The 17,649-nt window shown below is 40.6% G+C and overlaps 1 protein-coding gene and 1 long non-coding RNA gene across 2 annotated transcripts; both read left to right on the plus strand.

Annotated features, from left to right (window-relative positions):
* The first annotated feature begins 5,881 nt into the window (after positions 1 to 5,881).
* LOC136437593 (uncharacterized) lies at positions 5,882 to 8,405 on the plus strand. Its single transcript, XM_066432213.1, has 2 exons — positions 5,882 to 6,611; positions 8,299 to 8,405. Exons 1-2 carry the CDS (start codon positions 5,882 to 5,884, stop codon positions 8,403 to 8,405), a joined length of 837 nt encoding a protein of 278 aa, XP_066288310.1.
* Positions 8,406 to 11,684: 3,279 nt separating this feature from the next.
* Positions 11,685 to 15,407, plus strand: LOC136437002 (uncharacterized). Its single transcript, XR_010756131.1, has 3 exons — positions 11,685 to 11,878; positions 13,482 to 13,546; positions 14,119 to 15,407. It is a non-coding gene; the product is annotated as an uncharacterized lncRNA (long non-coding RNA).
* Positions 15,408 to 17,649: the final 2,242 nt, after the last annotated feature.

Below are 17,649 nucleotides of genomic sequence, written 5' to 3' on the forward strand. Positions count from 1 at the left end.
TTGCGCCTCAGACAACTCAATCCTTTGACACACTTTACAAATAGATGCTCAATTGTATCAACAAGTGAATAGCAACAAGAAAAACTGGTTACAACATGTGAAAGATGTATTTGACAATAGCGGATACTCCTTTATCTGGAACGCCAACAATCTCAATCTAGACATACAGCATATATGTACATGTAAATTGTTAAGAAAAAGGCTGACCGACATATACATTCAAAGTTTTCTTCATAAATCATCTATCGATGACAGTAAGTTAAGATTTTATAGGAATGTCAAAACAGAATACTCAATGGAAAAATATCTTTCAAACCAATAAAGATTTTGACCAACGGTCAGCTGTGTGTAAGATACGAATCAGCGCACATCCACTAGGAAATAGAAAAGGGTAGATATAAAAAGGTGCCTGCTCACGAGAGAAGTTTTGTACAATGAACGTTGTGGAAAAGGAAATATATTTTATTTGCCAATGTCCTCTATATGACGCCGAAAGAATCGAATTGTATAAAACAGCTTCCGTTAATTCCCCTAGCTTTCACCATTTGACTAATTTACAAGAATCAATCTTACTACTAAAATCAACCAACCAACCAACTTACGATACAAAACGTGGGCCTCTTCATTTTCCACTGCCTTCAAAAAAGAAGTCAAACCCAACCATAGTCAACCTTAGTTAACATAGAACTTCACAGTAGACTACATAACTATGTCGATTCCCATCTATTTCCATGTACTTGTTTGTCTGCAATAAGACTTCGGGCATGAACTTGCAATAAAGTTCATTAATAAAACACGACACTTCAGTCGAAGAAAACCATGACTGGGCCACTCACGTTCAGGACATTATCATACTATGTAGACATATTTGACTTACCTCCAAAGTCAAGGCTAACCATTTTAGAAATGCATTTCAAGAACGTCTAAAAGGCACAATATCTGCAGGTTTTCCCTTTATTAATCTGTGTCCAGTTTTCTCCGTGCATCGCTATTATTCTCAAATACGCTCCAAATATCTCAGGGTTTTCCTTGAATCCGTCTTTAGCTTTCTCCATGCGTGTCTATCATTTCAAAAGATTACATGGAGATTACAACATCTTAAACATATCCAGTTTTCAAGCCTCATAAAATGTTCTGGGTGTCTTTAAGCTCAGAATTGTAACTTTCAGAGGATGTGGCGAGAGTAACAGGAATCAGTTTCGGCGGAAAGGAAGAATATAGCTGTACGCGTACAGGGACTAGCCTCTACCAGGCCCCGCCGGATGGCTAGAAAAATAGTAGAAATTGGCCTAATAGGGTGAATAGTATGCCAAGGGAGTTGGCTACGGAGAGAGGGTTCAATATGCCATCCACGGCAAACTGTACCCCTGTATAGCAGACTAACTCCTCTTCCATGTTTTTCTGTCTATTTGGCCAGTTTCTACTCTCTCCAGTTGCCTCTGGAGCCTGGTAGAGGCTATACAGGGACAACCTCCGCCCAGCTCAGCTCATTAACGTCCCCGCCCCGCCTCGTCGCACCGTCATCCCCGCCCGTCCGGGTGCCATGCGTTGTCCTGGGCGCCCCGCCGCTATATCGGACGTTGGCCAACTGAAACCTCCAACCATCCCCGACCCGCCAGGTGCCACCCGGTACCCCTGCCCCCGCACCGCCGATTTATTAGAAAATAGATTGATATAAAGTGTGAATTGTTTTTAAAAGTATATATTATCCTCTCAAACATATATGTTTTAGAATGTTATCTATTTAAAATGTATATATCATTCTCTCAAACATATGTTTTAAAATGTTATCTATTTAAAATATATATAAATCATTCTCTCAAACATAGATGTTTTACAATTACATTTATTTAAGATACATATATGATATTTTTGACACAGTTCCTGCTTCGTAAGAGAGGCCCTTTGCGGTGATACTCTTCCCGACAGGGATGTCTCCTAGAATCGCTGCCTACTCCCCCAGGTTGACTGCTGCAGGCAGCGTCCTGAAATGAAATGTTAATTGTTTTTAAAAGTATATATTATCCTCTCAAATATATATGTTTTAAAATGTTATCTATTTAAAATACATATATATCATTCTCTCAAACATATATGTTTTAAAATGTTATCTATTCAAAATAAATATAGAATTCTCTCAAACATATATGTTTTACAATTGCATATATTTAAGATATATATATGATATTTTTGACACAGTTACTGCTTCGTACTCTCTGGGGATGTCCGTGAGTCGATCCTCAACCGCAGGCTCGCCCGACTTGTCCCAGGATCCAGCCAATGCCCACTATCGTATCAGGATGGCCAGGCCGAGAAATCAAAGTTTCATCATTCCTTTATTCAAAACCAATGACCTCGTGTACATAATTCGAAATTGGATATGCGAGTGTTAATTGTAAAGTCTCCCTCACAGAGGCAACTCTGGTCCAAAGAAGTAAAGCACATCGTGAAGAGTAAGCTGTGACTGGCTAAGTGCATACATAGAGGCAGCTCTGAACTAAAAAAAAAACCTCGGTAAGTTATAGTGGCATTTAAATGATTCACTGATTTCAATATCTTAAAAACACAAGTAGCAAGTTAAGTATGGGACGACAGGAAATAGTGGAGCCGTCTCAGAGCATCATCATGAGAATGATGAGTATGAGGGACAGGGTGATTGAGGCGTCTATAAGGAAGAGGGTGAGTTATATGGTGCGGGGCTGGTGCAGGTCGTTTTCCCGAGGGCAGTATTAGCCGTAGTATTAGTAATAGTTTATTGCAAATTCATGCCCGTAGGCTAATTGCATATTGACAACAATGTCGAAATACAAATGTAAGGTAAAACAAAGGTATACATGAATACAAAATCATTCTATATTGCTATTCTACAGTAAGTCTCTATATCTACGGTACTAATGCGGGGTTTGATTTCTTCTCTGAAAGCAGTGGAAAATAAAAAGTCCCACACTTTCAATGATGAGTGGGTTGGAAGATTTTAAAAGGAATATGAGTTTCTGTGTATTTCTTAATTTAGAAAAGTTTTTGGATATTTCGGATACTTTCGTGAATAATCTGTTTCTTTCGGTTTCAAATTCGGGACATTCGCATATAAAATGTATTTCATTTTCCACTGCTTTCGTTGCACATTGTCTACATGTTCTGTCCTGGACCGGTAGCTTTTTGTATCTCCCTTTCTCTATTTCTAATGGGTGCGCGCTAATCCTTATCTTACATATTGCCGCACGTTGGTCAAAGTCATTGTGATACAGATAATTTTCCATGTCGTAGATCGTTTTTACGTTTTTGTAAAATCTTAGTTTTCCTTCATCTTTCAACAGCTTATGAAAGAATGTTTGAATATACATATCTTCTAATCTTCTTCTTAACAGCGCACATGTCTGTCTAACGTCTATATTAGGGTTGTCGGTATACCAAATGTATGAGTAGCCACAATTGTCAAGTACCTCCTTTACATGTTGAGTCCAGTTTTTCCTACGATTATTCACAGGTATATGTTGTTGTGACAGAAGTGCGTCTACTTGGAGAGGATGTGAGGAAATGTCTAGTTGTCTGAGTCGTAGCCAGTATTTGACTATGCGGACTGAAACATCTAGATCGACTGGAAATATACCCAGCTCCGCTCTACATGCTACGTTACTTGAGCTTCTTTGGACACCAAGTATATTTTTACAAAATCTGTTTTAATTATCTCGATAAGACACTTATCGTTCAGGTAATCCTTTCCCCAGATTTCGCAACCGTACAACATGATAGACTTAATACATGCGTTATATGTCCTTAACAGGGCCTTAGGAGACAATGGTGAGCGAATCAAATGTTTGAGACTGAAAATGGCTTTACGTGCTTTTTGTGATAATTGATTTTTGGCAAGAGAAAAACTTCCCGACGACGACAACAGCAAACCTAAATAGCAGTAAGAACTTGCTGTTTCAATACTCTCTGAACCAATGAAAAAAATTCACGTCCTTGAATAGGCGTCCAGTTTTGTTAAAAATCACCACTTTTGATTTTTTCTGATTCACTTGTAAATCCGATTTTGTGCAAAACATATTAAGTCTGTCTAAAGCACGTTGTAACCCTTCTTCGGTCTCTGAGAAAATCACCACGTCATCGGCATAAAGTAGACAAGAGACAAAAAGATTGTGCAAAGTGGGAGGTGTGCATTCGGGGTTATCTAACTCTTTGACAAGGTCATTAATAAACAGATTGAAAAGTGTAGGGCTGAGATTACAGCCCTGCTTTACACCTCTACCTGTGTCGAATAAAGGAGTGAGACCTGTGGAAGTTTTGACGCACGTCTGGGAGTTAGAATACATGGATTTGATTAATTCATAGAATTTTCCACCTATCCCTGAGCTGAGTATTTTATAGCGAAGGCCTTCTCTCCAAACACTATCGAAAGCTTTCCTGAAGTCGACAAAACAAGCAATAGCCGTTTATTGGAATTAACGTATTTGGATATTAAGGAGTCAACAACGAAAAGGTTATCTCGTGTTCCAAAATTCTTTCGAAATCCTGATTGCTTTGGGGAGAGAAGTGAATGCGCGTCTAAATAATCAGAGAGGCGGGTGTTCATTATTGTGGTAAACAATTTGGCTAGGCAGCTCGTTACAGAAATTCCTCTGTAATTATTCAGGTCCTCTTTAGAGCCTCATTTGTGAAGTGGCACGATGTGGCTTTCGCACTATTGTTTAGGGAAGTGGCCTGATGACATGATTAGGTTGAATAAAATTGCTAACGGCTTTGTTAGAACATGTGCGGCACATTTCAACATTTCGTTTAATATAAGATTATTGCCTGAGGCTTTACCATTCTTTAATTGTGAGATTGCTTGATTGATTTCGCTTGCTTGTATTACTGTATCCAAAGGGTTGTGTTTTGACAGTACGGTTTCCATTTCATTCAGTTTATTTTCAATGTGAATATGGAAGCTGTTGTTTGTTTTGGGTAAGTTGGATTTTTCATCACTTCCATACAACTGTTTGAAGTATGTATGGAGAGCTTGACTGTCTACTGCTTCCTCAGTGGATACACGATCAGTTGTTTTAAATTGTTTGATTAGTTGCCAAAATGTTGAAGGATTGTTGCCGGTTTGGGAATTAAGCTGTTGTAGAATATTGTCTTTGTATGACCTTTTCGTTTTTCTTATAAGTCGAGTGTAATCTTTTTTTCATTTTGAAGTACTTGCCTCTAATGAAAGGGTCACGGGAGTTTTTTAAAAGTAATTTACCAAGATTGTTTAGGTTACGTCTGGCCGTTGCACAGTTGTCATTAAACCAGTTTTTCTTGTTTTTGTGTTTGTTATGCTGATTTGTGCCTTGTCTTGTACATCGTAATTTTAGTGATTTTAGTAATAGTTAAAGGATGGGCGGGGCGAGTTTATGTGGATTTGGTGCAGCCCCGCCCTCCCAAGGATTTTGTTGGCAGCCCGAGGGCGGAGCCCGAGGGCTGCCAACAAAATCCGAGGGGGGTGCGGGGCTGCACCAAACCCACATATACGAGCAACTCGCCCATCCTTTAACTTACTTAGGACATGACCCTCTTCCGAAGCAAAATACACACATTTACACAAGTCAAAATCATGATTCTTGTTTGGCAAAGGTTTTGCAATACCTCCTTGGGAATACAGCTGCATTTCTCTCCTTTCTTCCCCTTTTGTCTGGATTCATGACTATGCTGTGAGTAGTGTTTCGCACATTTGTCACAGCCTTGTGTGAAATATGTCTCAAGTTTTTACAACACTTTGCTGGCTTGTGTGAAATATGTACTCTCAAGTTTTTACAACACTTTGCTGGCATGACAATGCCATTGTCTTTTTGGGTGAGAAATGGATTGTCTGGCCAGGTAGTCATTCTCCAACTTGATCTCTAAGGAGTCAGTCATGGCGAATTTCTGTGACCAGTTTCTCGAGCATGTAGGCATTTCGACGGATGAATTTCTAACACAGCCCGACCCGTTTCCTGACTTCAAGCTTGAGTCAGTCGATGATGCCGCTCTGTTGGAGCATGTTGGCATTTCAGCCGACATGTTCTGTTCTCAGCCTGATCCATTTGACGAACAGACCCACTCATCAGGACGTTTTGCTGCGCCGATATCAGCTTCTGCCATAGAGGAGAAGGTGCAGGCACGCATCCCTGAGAAGACAAAGGCGGCGACTAGATGGGGCAAGACTGTGTGGGATTGCTGGGCTCTTAGCCGCAACTCGCAGCGCACCGTGGGCGACATCAACCCGCAAGACCAGTACCACATCGTACCAACATCGCTGCAAACAACAACAGCAGCTGAGATGAACTTTTGGCTTTCCCGGTTTGTTTTCGAGGTGCGCCGCGTTGACGGGAAGCCTTACCCAGCAAGTTCGGTGTATGGCATCATCTGTGGCTTGATGCGTCACTTCAGAGAAGAGCTTGGCAGACATGACGTCAACTTCTTGGACAAGAAAGACATCAGATTTGCAAAGTTCCGTAAAGCTATGGACCCAAGGATGAAAGAACTGACGGCAGAAGGAGTGGGGTTAGAGAAGCGCCAGGCTGACCCCTTGACAATGGAGGACGAGGACAACATTACGAACTGGCTCAATTCAGAAGCGTATAATGCAAATGAGCGGTCTGGACGTAGATAGGCGGAGTTTTATTGACTCTCGGCTAGGTGTCAATTACTATGCTAATCCCCACAGCACACACAGCCAGCCCTGAGCTAGAATTCCCATTATGTTCAACAAATCTCCATATAAGTCGAATTCAGACTATCTAAGTCTTTCCCAACAGGGCTCACTAAAGCCAGTACTATGAGCTAACGTTAATCCTACCGTTATGTTTGAAACACACGTCCGCTAATTGTGGTATTCAGACTCCCTATAGGTTGAGTTTCTTCAACAGGGTTCACTGAATCCAATCCTTAGCTAGACCTAGCTACCGTTATGTTTGAAACACACGTCCGCTATATATAAATTGCGATATTCAATCCCCCTATAAGTTGAGTTTCCCCAACAGGGTTCACTGAATCCAATCCTGAGCTAGACCTAGCTACCGTTATGTTTGAAACACACGTCCGCTATATATAAATTGTGGTATTCAGTCTCCCTATAAGTTGAGTTTCCCCAACAGGGTTCACTGAATCCAATCCTGAGCTAGACCTAGCTACCATTATGTTTGAAACACACGTCCGCTATATATAAATTGTGGTATTCAGTCTCCCCATAAGTTGAGTTTCCCCAACAGGGTTCACTGAATCCAATCCTGAGCTAGACCTGGCTACCGTTATGTTTGAAACACACATCCGCTATTTGTGGTATTCAGTCTCCCTATAAGTTGAGTTTCCCCAACAGGGTTCACTGAATCCAATCCTGAGCTAGACCTAGCTACCGTTATGTTTGAAACACACGTCCGCTATATATAAATTGTGGTATTCAGTCTCCCTATAAGTTGAGTTTCCCCAACAGGGTTCACTGAATCCAATCCTGAGCTAGACCTAGCTACCGTTATGTTTGAAACACACGTCCGCTATATATAAATTGTGATATTCAGTCTCCCTATAAGTTGAGTTTCCTCAACAGGGTTCACTGAATCCAATCCTAAGCTAGACTTACCGTTATGTTTGAAACACACGTCCGCTATTTGTGGTATTCAGTCTCCCTATAAGTTGAGTTTCCCCAACAGGGTTCACTGAATCCAATCCTGAGCTAGACCTAGCTAGAACTTTGGCAACACAAATGCCATGGTTGACGTTGATTCCTGCCATGGGGCTAGAACGATCCGCGTGTGTGGCCAACACCGCTTCCCACGCTAAAGTGACCAGTCCGAGACAGATGGCCCGTGATATCTACGTCACAGGAAAGGACGTCACAGGAAAGGAGAGCGCTGATTGGCTTCACTATTGAAAGGAAATTCCGTCACCGAACTGTGAAGGAAGACCATTGTTTAGCTCTCTAATTAATGCATGTGAATACAGGAGACCGCTTTACTAATCTTCAAGCATCCACTGTTCCCAAATCAGCCAGCTAGAGAAGCTCCAGTCAGCCAGAGAAGCTCCGGGATTGTAGCGCACTTCGTAATAATAAATTCAAGGATACAAGGCATTGGTATCTGGTGTCTTTGGTCTAGAGTCAAGCTACCACGCGGTTATTTGCTAGCGCCAAGGTGCCAATAGCACTCCGCACAGCGGGGGAGCCGCAGAAACTGCGGTTTTCCATAATACGCTTCTGAATTGGCTCAGTTCGTAATGAGCTGTGGACGTCTGGTACAATTTCTACGCACACTTCCATGGGACTGTCTCATGGGGTGTTTTTCTATAACTGCAAAGTCTTCGGGCTGCGGGGGATGGACGAGCACCGGAGGCTGCAGGTCGAGCAATACAAGTTTGGAAGTGATGTCAACGGGCGGTACATGCAGTACACAGGCAGGATATAAGCAAGAACGTGCAGGGGGGACTGAACCAACGGAAGGTGGATGTTAAGTCCATCAAGCAGCACGCGGACAACACCAACACAAGGTGTGTGGTGAACCTGTTTGAAACTTACATAAACTCTTTGCCAGAGAAGAAAGGCAGCTTTTACAGACGGCCACTTAACGTACTTGCCAAGTCCACCATGCCCAAGTTTTCGCTGCAGGTGGTCGGCAAGAACACTCTGGGGACCTACATCAAGTCCATGTGCACCAAGGCAGGTGTTTCCATGGAGGGCCGAAACCTGAAAAATCACAGCGGGAAGGTGACCTGTGCAACACAAATGTTTGCGGCAGGTTTCGACGAGCAGACCATCATGTCCCGGACGGGAGCAGCGCCGTCCGGGCATACAAACGTCCATCGTCAAGCCTGCTGCAAGGAGTTAGCAACAGTCTCCAGCCACCAAAGCCAACCCAAACTGAACAGTCTCCTGATCCTGACAAGAAAACGGACGCACCAACCGGCATCACTCAGGCTACTGTCAAGGAGACAGCTGCAGGTAACGTTGGAGGCAGACTGTCCATCAGCCACCCAAACGGACTAAAGATTGTCTTGGACTTGTAGACTGTTATGTTTAAGACGACTGTATTTCGTCCATGCCAATCCTTTAACTTTTACTGTAGTGCATACTTTTTTATGTAGTTTAGCTATAGATCTTAGACACATGGGCTCGGTTGACAAGATGCTTTGCTTTCATGTATAAACCTGCACTATTTTTTGTTTGTTTTGTTATAACTATGCTTTGTTTTCATTAACGTTGTATTACCTGCACTGTTTTTTTTTGTTATGACTACGCTTTGTTTCATGCACTGTTTTTTGTTATGAAAAACGCTTTCATACGCTTTCATTTTTATGCAACAATTGAAAGTTTCTGTCTTCATTATTCATGTTTCTTTATTATTCATGTTTATTCTTTTGAATAAAGATGTCCAGGAACACTGATTAATTTGCTGTTTTCCCTTTTTTGTTAATCCTTTAATTGCTTTTATTTGCATGTAAATGGTGGGCGTCTCCAACTTAGTCAGTGGGCGTCTCGAACTTAGTCAATTTATTCGTTGGTTAGTGCATGGGCGTCTCTAACTTAGTCAATTTATTCGTTGGTTAGTCCACCTCTGGTACCTAAGGGACCTTACAATGTGGATTTAATCACAAGAAATACACGCTCCTGATTGGCTGAGGAAAGAGGGTCATGTTCTAAGTAACGATGACAGACCAGTGAGTGTATTTTCGATTGAGTTCAAATTCGGCGTGGTTAACGTTTCTTGACTGTTTTTCATAACGTTTTCTACATTGAAAGTAAATTCGAGGGTATTGACAATTTCCTTGAACTTTTCTTTAGAGTCGGCGCTCCACACAAATTTACGGTGTGGCCGAATGGGAAGAGAGGATTTTTTGGGCAACGGTTTTGAATAACAATGCAGAATCAGTGAAAGTTTACAGTGATCCGAAAGAGGTGTTAATGGGTGGACATGGAACAGAGAAACTTTACGAAAAAGGAATTTTTCACTGACAAGAACATAGTCGACTACACTAGACCCGTTTGGCTGATAGCATGTGAGTTTGCCTAGTGCAACTCCTGGTGCTCTGCCATTTAGAATTCTTACCTTTCTGTTGGTACATAGCTCAATCAAATTTTTACCGAAAATAGTGGGGGTACTTGTGTTCATATTATTACGGGGCAATGGACTGTCGAAATCATAGTCCTCTGGGAGGCTGTCAATTGGCTAATCATCTTCAATGTAATCTTTTAGGTTACCCACGCGTGCATTCAAGTCTCCCCCTACTATCACCTCGCCATAGTTTTTGTAATAGGCTATTTCGTTTTCAAGCACGTCAAAAATGTCATATGTTCTATTGGAATGAATTGTGGATCTATTTGGGCTTATATAAACGGATGCTAGGAACATATCTTCGTCTATATTTAACAATTCTTTGCTGACTTTTACCCAAAGAATATCCTCTGATTTGCTGTCTAATTTTGTAACGAAGTTTTTGTATTGCTTTTTAAACAGGAATATGATACCGCCGGAACTACGTTTAGCTTTCCTAGTTTTGGTTCTAACACTTCTAAAACATAAAAAGTTGGGGAAATGTTTCTCACCTGTATGCCAAGTCTCGAGGATGGAAAAGAAATCAAACCCTTCTATCTGACTTACAAAATCACTATCTTCTACTTTGTTACCGAGTCCGTGTACATTCCAAAAGCCAAAGGATATCCCATGGCTTTTGGAGATAGGTCTAGAGTTCCTATTTCTCTTACTGTACGTCGTGTTTTCCGGACGACACATCAGTTCGAACCTTGAGGTCTTCCATTACTGGGTCTGGAAAATGATCCATGATACAGCCCGCTGTCACGGTAGGGCGGCGGTGCTCCGTAGGGTCCGTTGTAGAATGGTGGTGCCTCACATGGCCTGCTGTTGTAGCGCGGGGGTGGGGTATCTGCGCCGAAAATCCCAAAGGATGCTGGACGACGGATTCCACATCGACATCGTCAATCGCAACGTGATGCCCAAGTGTGCGCTAGACATGGTGAGCAGTTTTTCTCCTAAACCATAGGCCATATCTTGGACAAAAATGGACTTGAGCTCAAGTTGAAGCCGGGAGGTCCGTGTAAACAAACTTTGCTCAGATTAATCTCACCCCAGTTATAATGTTTTAAGTGTGTAACGTGTCTATTTAACCATTTTGATAAGTATTAAAATGGACTCAACACCTTTCCATCCATCAACAGATCATGATTCTCTCCGCTGATGAGGCTTCGTGTAGACAAAGGGGATGGTACACTTCTAAATTGAACCTAGAACTGAAATGACAATCAAGTTAACTTCCTGCCCTGTCATGCCCCCAGAAATCTGGAGATGAAATTTTTGTTAATGACCTTTATGGAATGCAAAATGTACAATTTTACAGCAATCATGTATGTCATGATCTTACTATGCGTTAGCTAGGGTCAAGTTTTATTTTGCGTCTTTTATAAAAAGAATCTAGTAGATGTTGATATTGTCAGTTTATGGTATAGAGCCTTCTGAGTCTCTCTTTATGGAAATTTTGGCTACTTATATTAAGGTTAAGGCTGACGTTGGAACACACACACACACATACACTAACACACTGACATACTAACATGCAAGCAAGCACACAAACTAACACATTAACATCCATCTGACAGATTCCTTAGCCTTAAAGGAGTATTCCACTCTGTGAGCGGGAATTGTCATTCGTCTGAGAATGAATTGTTATTCTTGGATCTAGTTTGTCTTGTAAAATTTACCATGAGTGGGAGCCTGAACGCAAGGCGCTACATGATAGTGATCAAGGCATGAAACCCCCGAAGGATCCATCCAACAATCCCAGAATTCAATGCGCGGTGCGCTACCGAGGGGAGGGCTTGCCAACATGGAGGGAGGGCATGCCAGCATGGACCCCGATGAGAAAACAGGTTGGTACTGGTATAGATGACGATGCTATGAAGTTCAGGAATACATTTTTGAGTAGACCAAATGTGTGTGCACAATCGTTATCAGAACTGCCTGGCCAGCGCTTTTCGATTTTATGTTGTTGTTGTTGTTGTTGTCCTTCTGTAGTATTTTCTACACGCATACAAGTAGCCATTTTAGATAGCAAAAAGGTATTTTTAAGAATGCCAAAAACTCTGTATTCCAAGAGCCGATACACTTCAAACTTGTTGTGTACATTCCTGAATATATGATAGTCACTCGGCTGTTTTTGTTAGCGTATCAAATGAACTGTTAGCTAGAAATTCGGGCCAGAAGATGGCTCAATATCATCGACGCCATTTTACCTGGGTATGGGACCTATAAAAGGCTCCTCACTATCATGCCAAAATCTCTGTCCTCCATAACACCAGCGACTTCAGAATTTGTGTGTACATTCCTGAATATATGATAGTCACTCGGCTATTTTCGTTAGCGTATGAAATTAACCGTTAGCGAGAAATTCGGGCCAGAAGATGGCTCAGTTATCATCGACGCCATTTTGCCTGGGTATGGGACCTACAAAAAGCTCCTCACTATAGTGCCCAGATCTCTGTCTTCCCAAACACCAGCCACTTCAGACTTTGTGTGTACATTCCTGAATATATCATAGTCACTCGGCTATTTTTGGTTAGCTTATCGGCACAACCGGTAGCGAGAAATTCGGGCAAGAAGATGGTTCTCATCGACGCCATTTCGCCTGCCATAATGGTGACCTACATTCAACTCCACTCTAAAGTGTCAAAATATCTGTATTCCAAGATTTGAGCGACTTCAAACTTTTTGCGTACATTCCTGAATATATGATAGTCATTCCACTGCTTTCGTTAGCTTATAGAGTCAACCGATGGCGAGAAATTCGGGCCAGAAGATGGCTCATTTCTAATCGACGCCATTTTGCCTGGATGTTTACATAATGGTGACCTACATTCAACTCAACACTAAAGTGCCAAGATCTCTGGATTCCAAGACCTTAGCGACTTCAAACTTTTTTCTGTACATTCCTGGATATATGATAGTCAGTCGACTGCTTCCGTTAGCTAGGCACATCAACCGTTAGCGAGAAATTAGGGCCAGAAATGGGCTATGCAAGCAGACGTGCTGATTTGTCATGGACTCCATTTTTTTTGTTATTGACATTTGGTCTGGTCTAAATTCAACTCCTTACTTAACTTCTCAAGTACCCGAATCTCTGTATTAGACTTCAAAATTTTTGTGTACATTCCAGGATATATGATAGTCAAGCTTTATGATTGTTTTAACAATCATATAGCTTGACACAATTTCTCGCAAACTCTATAAGCTTTCAAGCTTATAGTTATAGAGTTTGTGAGAAATTGTGTCTGAGGTTGGCCACACTAACAGACACCGCCATGATTCATTTGATCTGGCTTATTTCAGGTCAACATATGACTTCCATTTGTACTCTGATTACATAAACTATGTATCTATCTATATCTATATGACGCAGAATGTCTGTCTTAATGATTTCATGATTGATGCGTATATTTTCAGTAAATACATTACTGTCATTTTGTTTTTTGATAGAAATGGTAAGGACGCCAAGGAAAGAAAATCCAAGGAAAAGCCCAGGGAAACGCCCAAGACAAAAGGTAGTGTTTTTTTTAGTATAATTTATATAATGTAGAAAATGATGTAACATCTCTAGCTTGTTCTCATCTATGGACACTTACTTCTTGCAATGACAACATTGAATTTTATCTAGGGCTCGGCTGTCATATTGTGTGTCATTGGTAAGATTACTTTTTATGGTAAAAAAGAGGGAAAAAAAGTGTATGATACTAGCAGGGCCTGACATTCATTGTTTGGATAATTACTGCACTGGTACCGGTGCACCTAACCAGTAACCTAAAGATGTAAGTGTACAGAAATATTTTTGTATGCATAGCATAGAATAGTAAACAATGAATTATAAACCTTTTCTTAGAGTGACTTTGAAATTCTATGGCTAACTAAACAAGTAATATAATAATGTTCTTTGTTTTTGGACAAAATGTCAAGCTGTATAATACAAGTAGTGTACAATCGTACATCTTCATGATTTTTCTTTTTAATCTTTTTAGGAAAATTGCCGGCTTAGCATTATTTTGGCACCTCTGTATCAATGAATTAACTCTATGAATCACAAAGATGTAGTTGACTTCAGAATACATTCTCTCTGCAGGTGATCTAAAGTGGCTTCTGGGCTACAGCAAAAGGCAAAGGGATGATGTGGTGAAGAACATCTACGAGGACTACACTTTCAGAAGAATGCTGTTGGAGGCTGTCGTGCACAGGCGCCGGGAGTCCAATGAGTACTGGGGGGACCAGGTGCTCCCAAAGCCAGACTTACCCCCCTAACATGGCCCACATTCCCAGGCCAGACAAACAGGCAGCTATTGCGCAGTACCAAACAAGTTTTGAAGACCATAAGCCAGCCCCTTTATATGCTCAATCATTCTGTAGTCAATTTAATTTTTTTCCTCATTTTTGTACTGATTTTTTTCAGCATACATGCCTTACATGACTTAACTACATGTATATGTAGTTTATGTTTTGAAATGTTTTGAAAATTCTGGTGCTGTCTCTGCTATAGACACATAAAATGTGCAAATACTAGACTATACATATTGATGCTTGAACATGTAACATGAACATGTCAACAGTAGTTTACATAATATAGGTCCTGGTATATACTTAGTAATATACTGATGTCATATGTCACAGGTTATGTTTATTAGATTGATGAGGACAAGTTGCCAATTGTATATCCATTGGAGCATTTTATTAATAAATGTCCTGCCTACATATCTCAGAAGTAAATATTCCATTTTACAACCACCACAAGTTTATGTGTGTCCAACAATACTGTCTCAAATGTAGACACAAGCCATTTTTAAAAATTATTCAGAAATATAATTGTATATCCTTGTAATATACATGTATATGTCTTTCTTGATGTACAACTAGTTCAAAGGAATGTAGAAATAATGATACTTGGACAATAGCTAAGGTTTCCATTCGGCCTGCCATATAAATTTAACTATAAACCATGAATATATAAAAATGAATACATACAGGTACTAGACAGTTTTTTATATTTGGTTGAAACACACCTGTTATGCAGTGTTAGAAGTTTGGAAACCCCTGTGTACATGTAAGACTGTTATCAAGTTTGTTCTTTGACTTAACAGCTAAACCCTCACCCTAATTCTAATACTTACAGTATTGAGTTAGAAGAATACAAACTGATTTATAGACAAACTGGACAGGTGATGGCGAAACATCTTAGCAGCAAAATGTCCTAATTCTGTAAATACAATTTTGGCCATGATATCTAAACCTACATGCTCTTCTGCTCACCTAGTGACCTACTTATCTGCCTCAAGAAAACCTATGTATGTCCCATCTTCAGATGGATAGGCCTGCCTTATCCTGCTGACCACACAGAATAGAACCACACGGCACACTGTTCTTCCTAGGCGTCGTTTGTGAACCCAGCATGTGAATTGTCAGTATCGTAAGATCCTGGGAGAAACAAAAAATGCATGTAAATTGTAATGTTACATGTTTTTTTTTTGTATCAAGATTAATACAAGTATTCTGCAGAAGGACGAGAATGTTGTCTTTTTTATGATTTATTTATCCAAATAATATTTCCCTTATCCTTACTACACATCTATTTGAATATGTGCACAATATTTTCCTTATCCTTACTACACATCTATGTGAATATGTAGACAATATCTGGCCATTTTTGTTTAGTCTGATAATTTTGAGATCTTGGTATTGCACTGACAGCCCCCCTCCAATACTGTGTAACATTTTCCGACTTTTCACCCTTAGTAATGCAAGTAATTACAAAATTACTGTCCATTTCTTCACACAAGATGCATCAAGAAAGCTTATTTAAAACTTCTCGGTACGTAATATATCGGGTTATACAGTGGTACGACTACTATGCAGCCAGCACCCCAGGTAAGAACGTCGCAAAGTCCGCCTCACGTTTTCGTGAGCTTATCATGAGTCCTGACACACAGGTCGATGTTGTAGATATGCAAAATAAAACGGACAGAAACAAAGTAACAACATTTACCTATTGCTCGATGGCACTCTGACATCTTGTATTCCAAGGTTATGTCACCGTATAAGTGCAGTCTGAGTGCAGACCTCATGAGACAGAGGGGATGGAATTCCTCGTGTAGCTCCTCAGGATCTAGCCGCGAACCCTCCGTCTGGTCACCGCGGCCGTCCTATGCCGCTTCTGCTTTTGTGGCGGTCCCAGCTCCAGCGGAGGCTCCGGCAGGGTCTTCTTTCCAATCGCCATTCTCTAATTGTCCTGAATCATGTTCAGGCTTAAAGGTAAATGGCCTGATGTCATTAGGGCCAAACTCATCCGAGTCTGTGGCGGCCATGACAGTTTTGTCGTCTGTTCCGTGTTTGGACTAGTGCGCATGCGTATACAGCAGAGTAGAAAGAGCGGGTCTGTGAGGGATTACATGGATTTGAAAAGGATTACTGTCGAAAAGTCCTAAGAGGTAATTCAGTCAAAACTCGGGCGTATTTGTTTTTAGAAAAGCATAATTTATCAGAAAAAAATACCCGCTTACTGAGTGGAATTCTCCTTTAAGATACATGATAAACTTCTTAAAGACTTCATTACTCTACAATGGTTCCAAGCTACCTATACCATGTATTGATAATAAGTACATTTACAATATACGTTTTCAGCTCAAGTTAGCATTTTTAACTTAGTATATTTTGCATTCTAAGTTAACTTAGCATTAGTTATCATTTTAAGCTAGCACCGGTTAGCATGTTTAGCTTATTAGCAGTTTTAGCTTAGCACTAGTCAGCATTTTCAGCTTAGTTAGCATTGTAGCTTAGTTAGCCTATTTAGCTTTGCATTATTTGGCAATCTAACCATTTTAAGCGTAGCATTAGTAATCATTTTCAGCTTAGTTATCATAAGCTAGCATTTGTAGCGTATTTAACATTCAAGCTTAGCATTTTAAGCTTTTAAGTATTCAAAGCGTAGACTTTATTCTAGTTTCATTTGTGCCTTTTTGTAACATATTGTACACTTTGCATTCCTCCGTTTTGTCAACAATTGTTTTGAAGTAAACAGTTTTAAACCAGGTATTGTTAAACAGATTTAAAGCAAATGGATGTTTTCCCCCTTAAACTGGCATATGAAATGGATGTTTCTTCTCGCCATATCACCAGTTATCAACTGAACCGTCACCACAACGGGGGCTTCGCGACAAACACAGAGAAGACATCTTTCAAAGCGGTACCAAGACGTTGCCGAGGCCATCTTCGAGGGTATGCGGCTGCTTATGAGTAGTCAAGGACATAATTTTTCAAAAGTCTTCAGGTGGGTAGTTTTTCTGCAGTTTAAACCTTTAAATAGGAGCCTCCTTATCCAGCTTTTCTTAACCCTCATCCGACCGACACATTTTTGCGACGAATCTGGCCGTATGGGGTCCAAACGGACCCCATTTTGCTTTGCCCCTAAATATATTTCTGGAGGATCTTATTGTAGTTATTGTGCATATCCTGTTTCAATAATCTATGGAGGATATTTGGACAAGTTTTGGTGTTGATGATTAATGCTAATTATCATAATTTATGCAGAAAATGAGGAGAACCCGCATTTTCCTTTAACCCTATGTAGACTGGGGGGGGGGCTAAAAGTGCCCGCGCCAACTTTGAC

Source organism: Branchiostoma lanceolatum, chromosome 6 (assembly GCF_035083965.1).
Source record: "Branchiostoma lanceolatum isolate klBraLanc5 chromosome 6, klBraLanc5.hap2, whole genome shotgun sequence".
Lineage (NCBI taxonomy): Eukaryota > Metazoa > Chordata > Leptocardii > Amphioxiformes > Branchiostomatidae > Branchiostoma > Branchiostoma lanceolatum.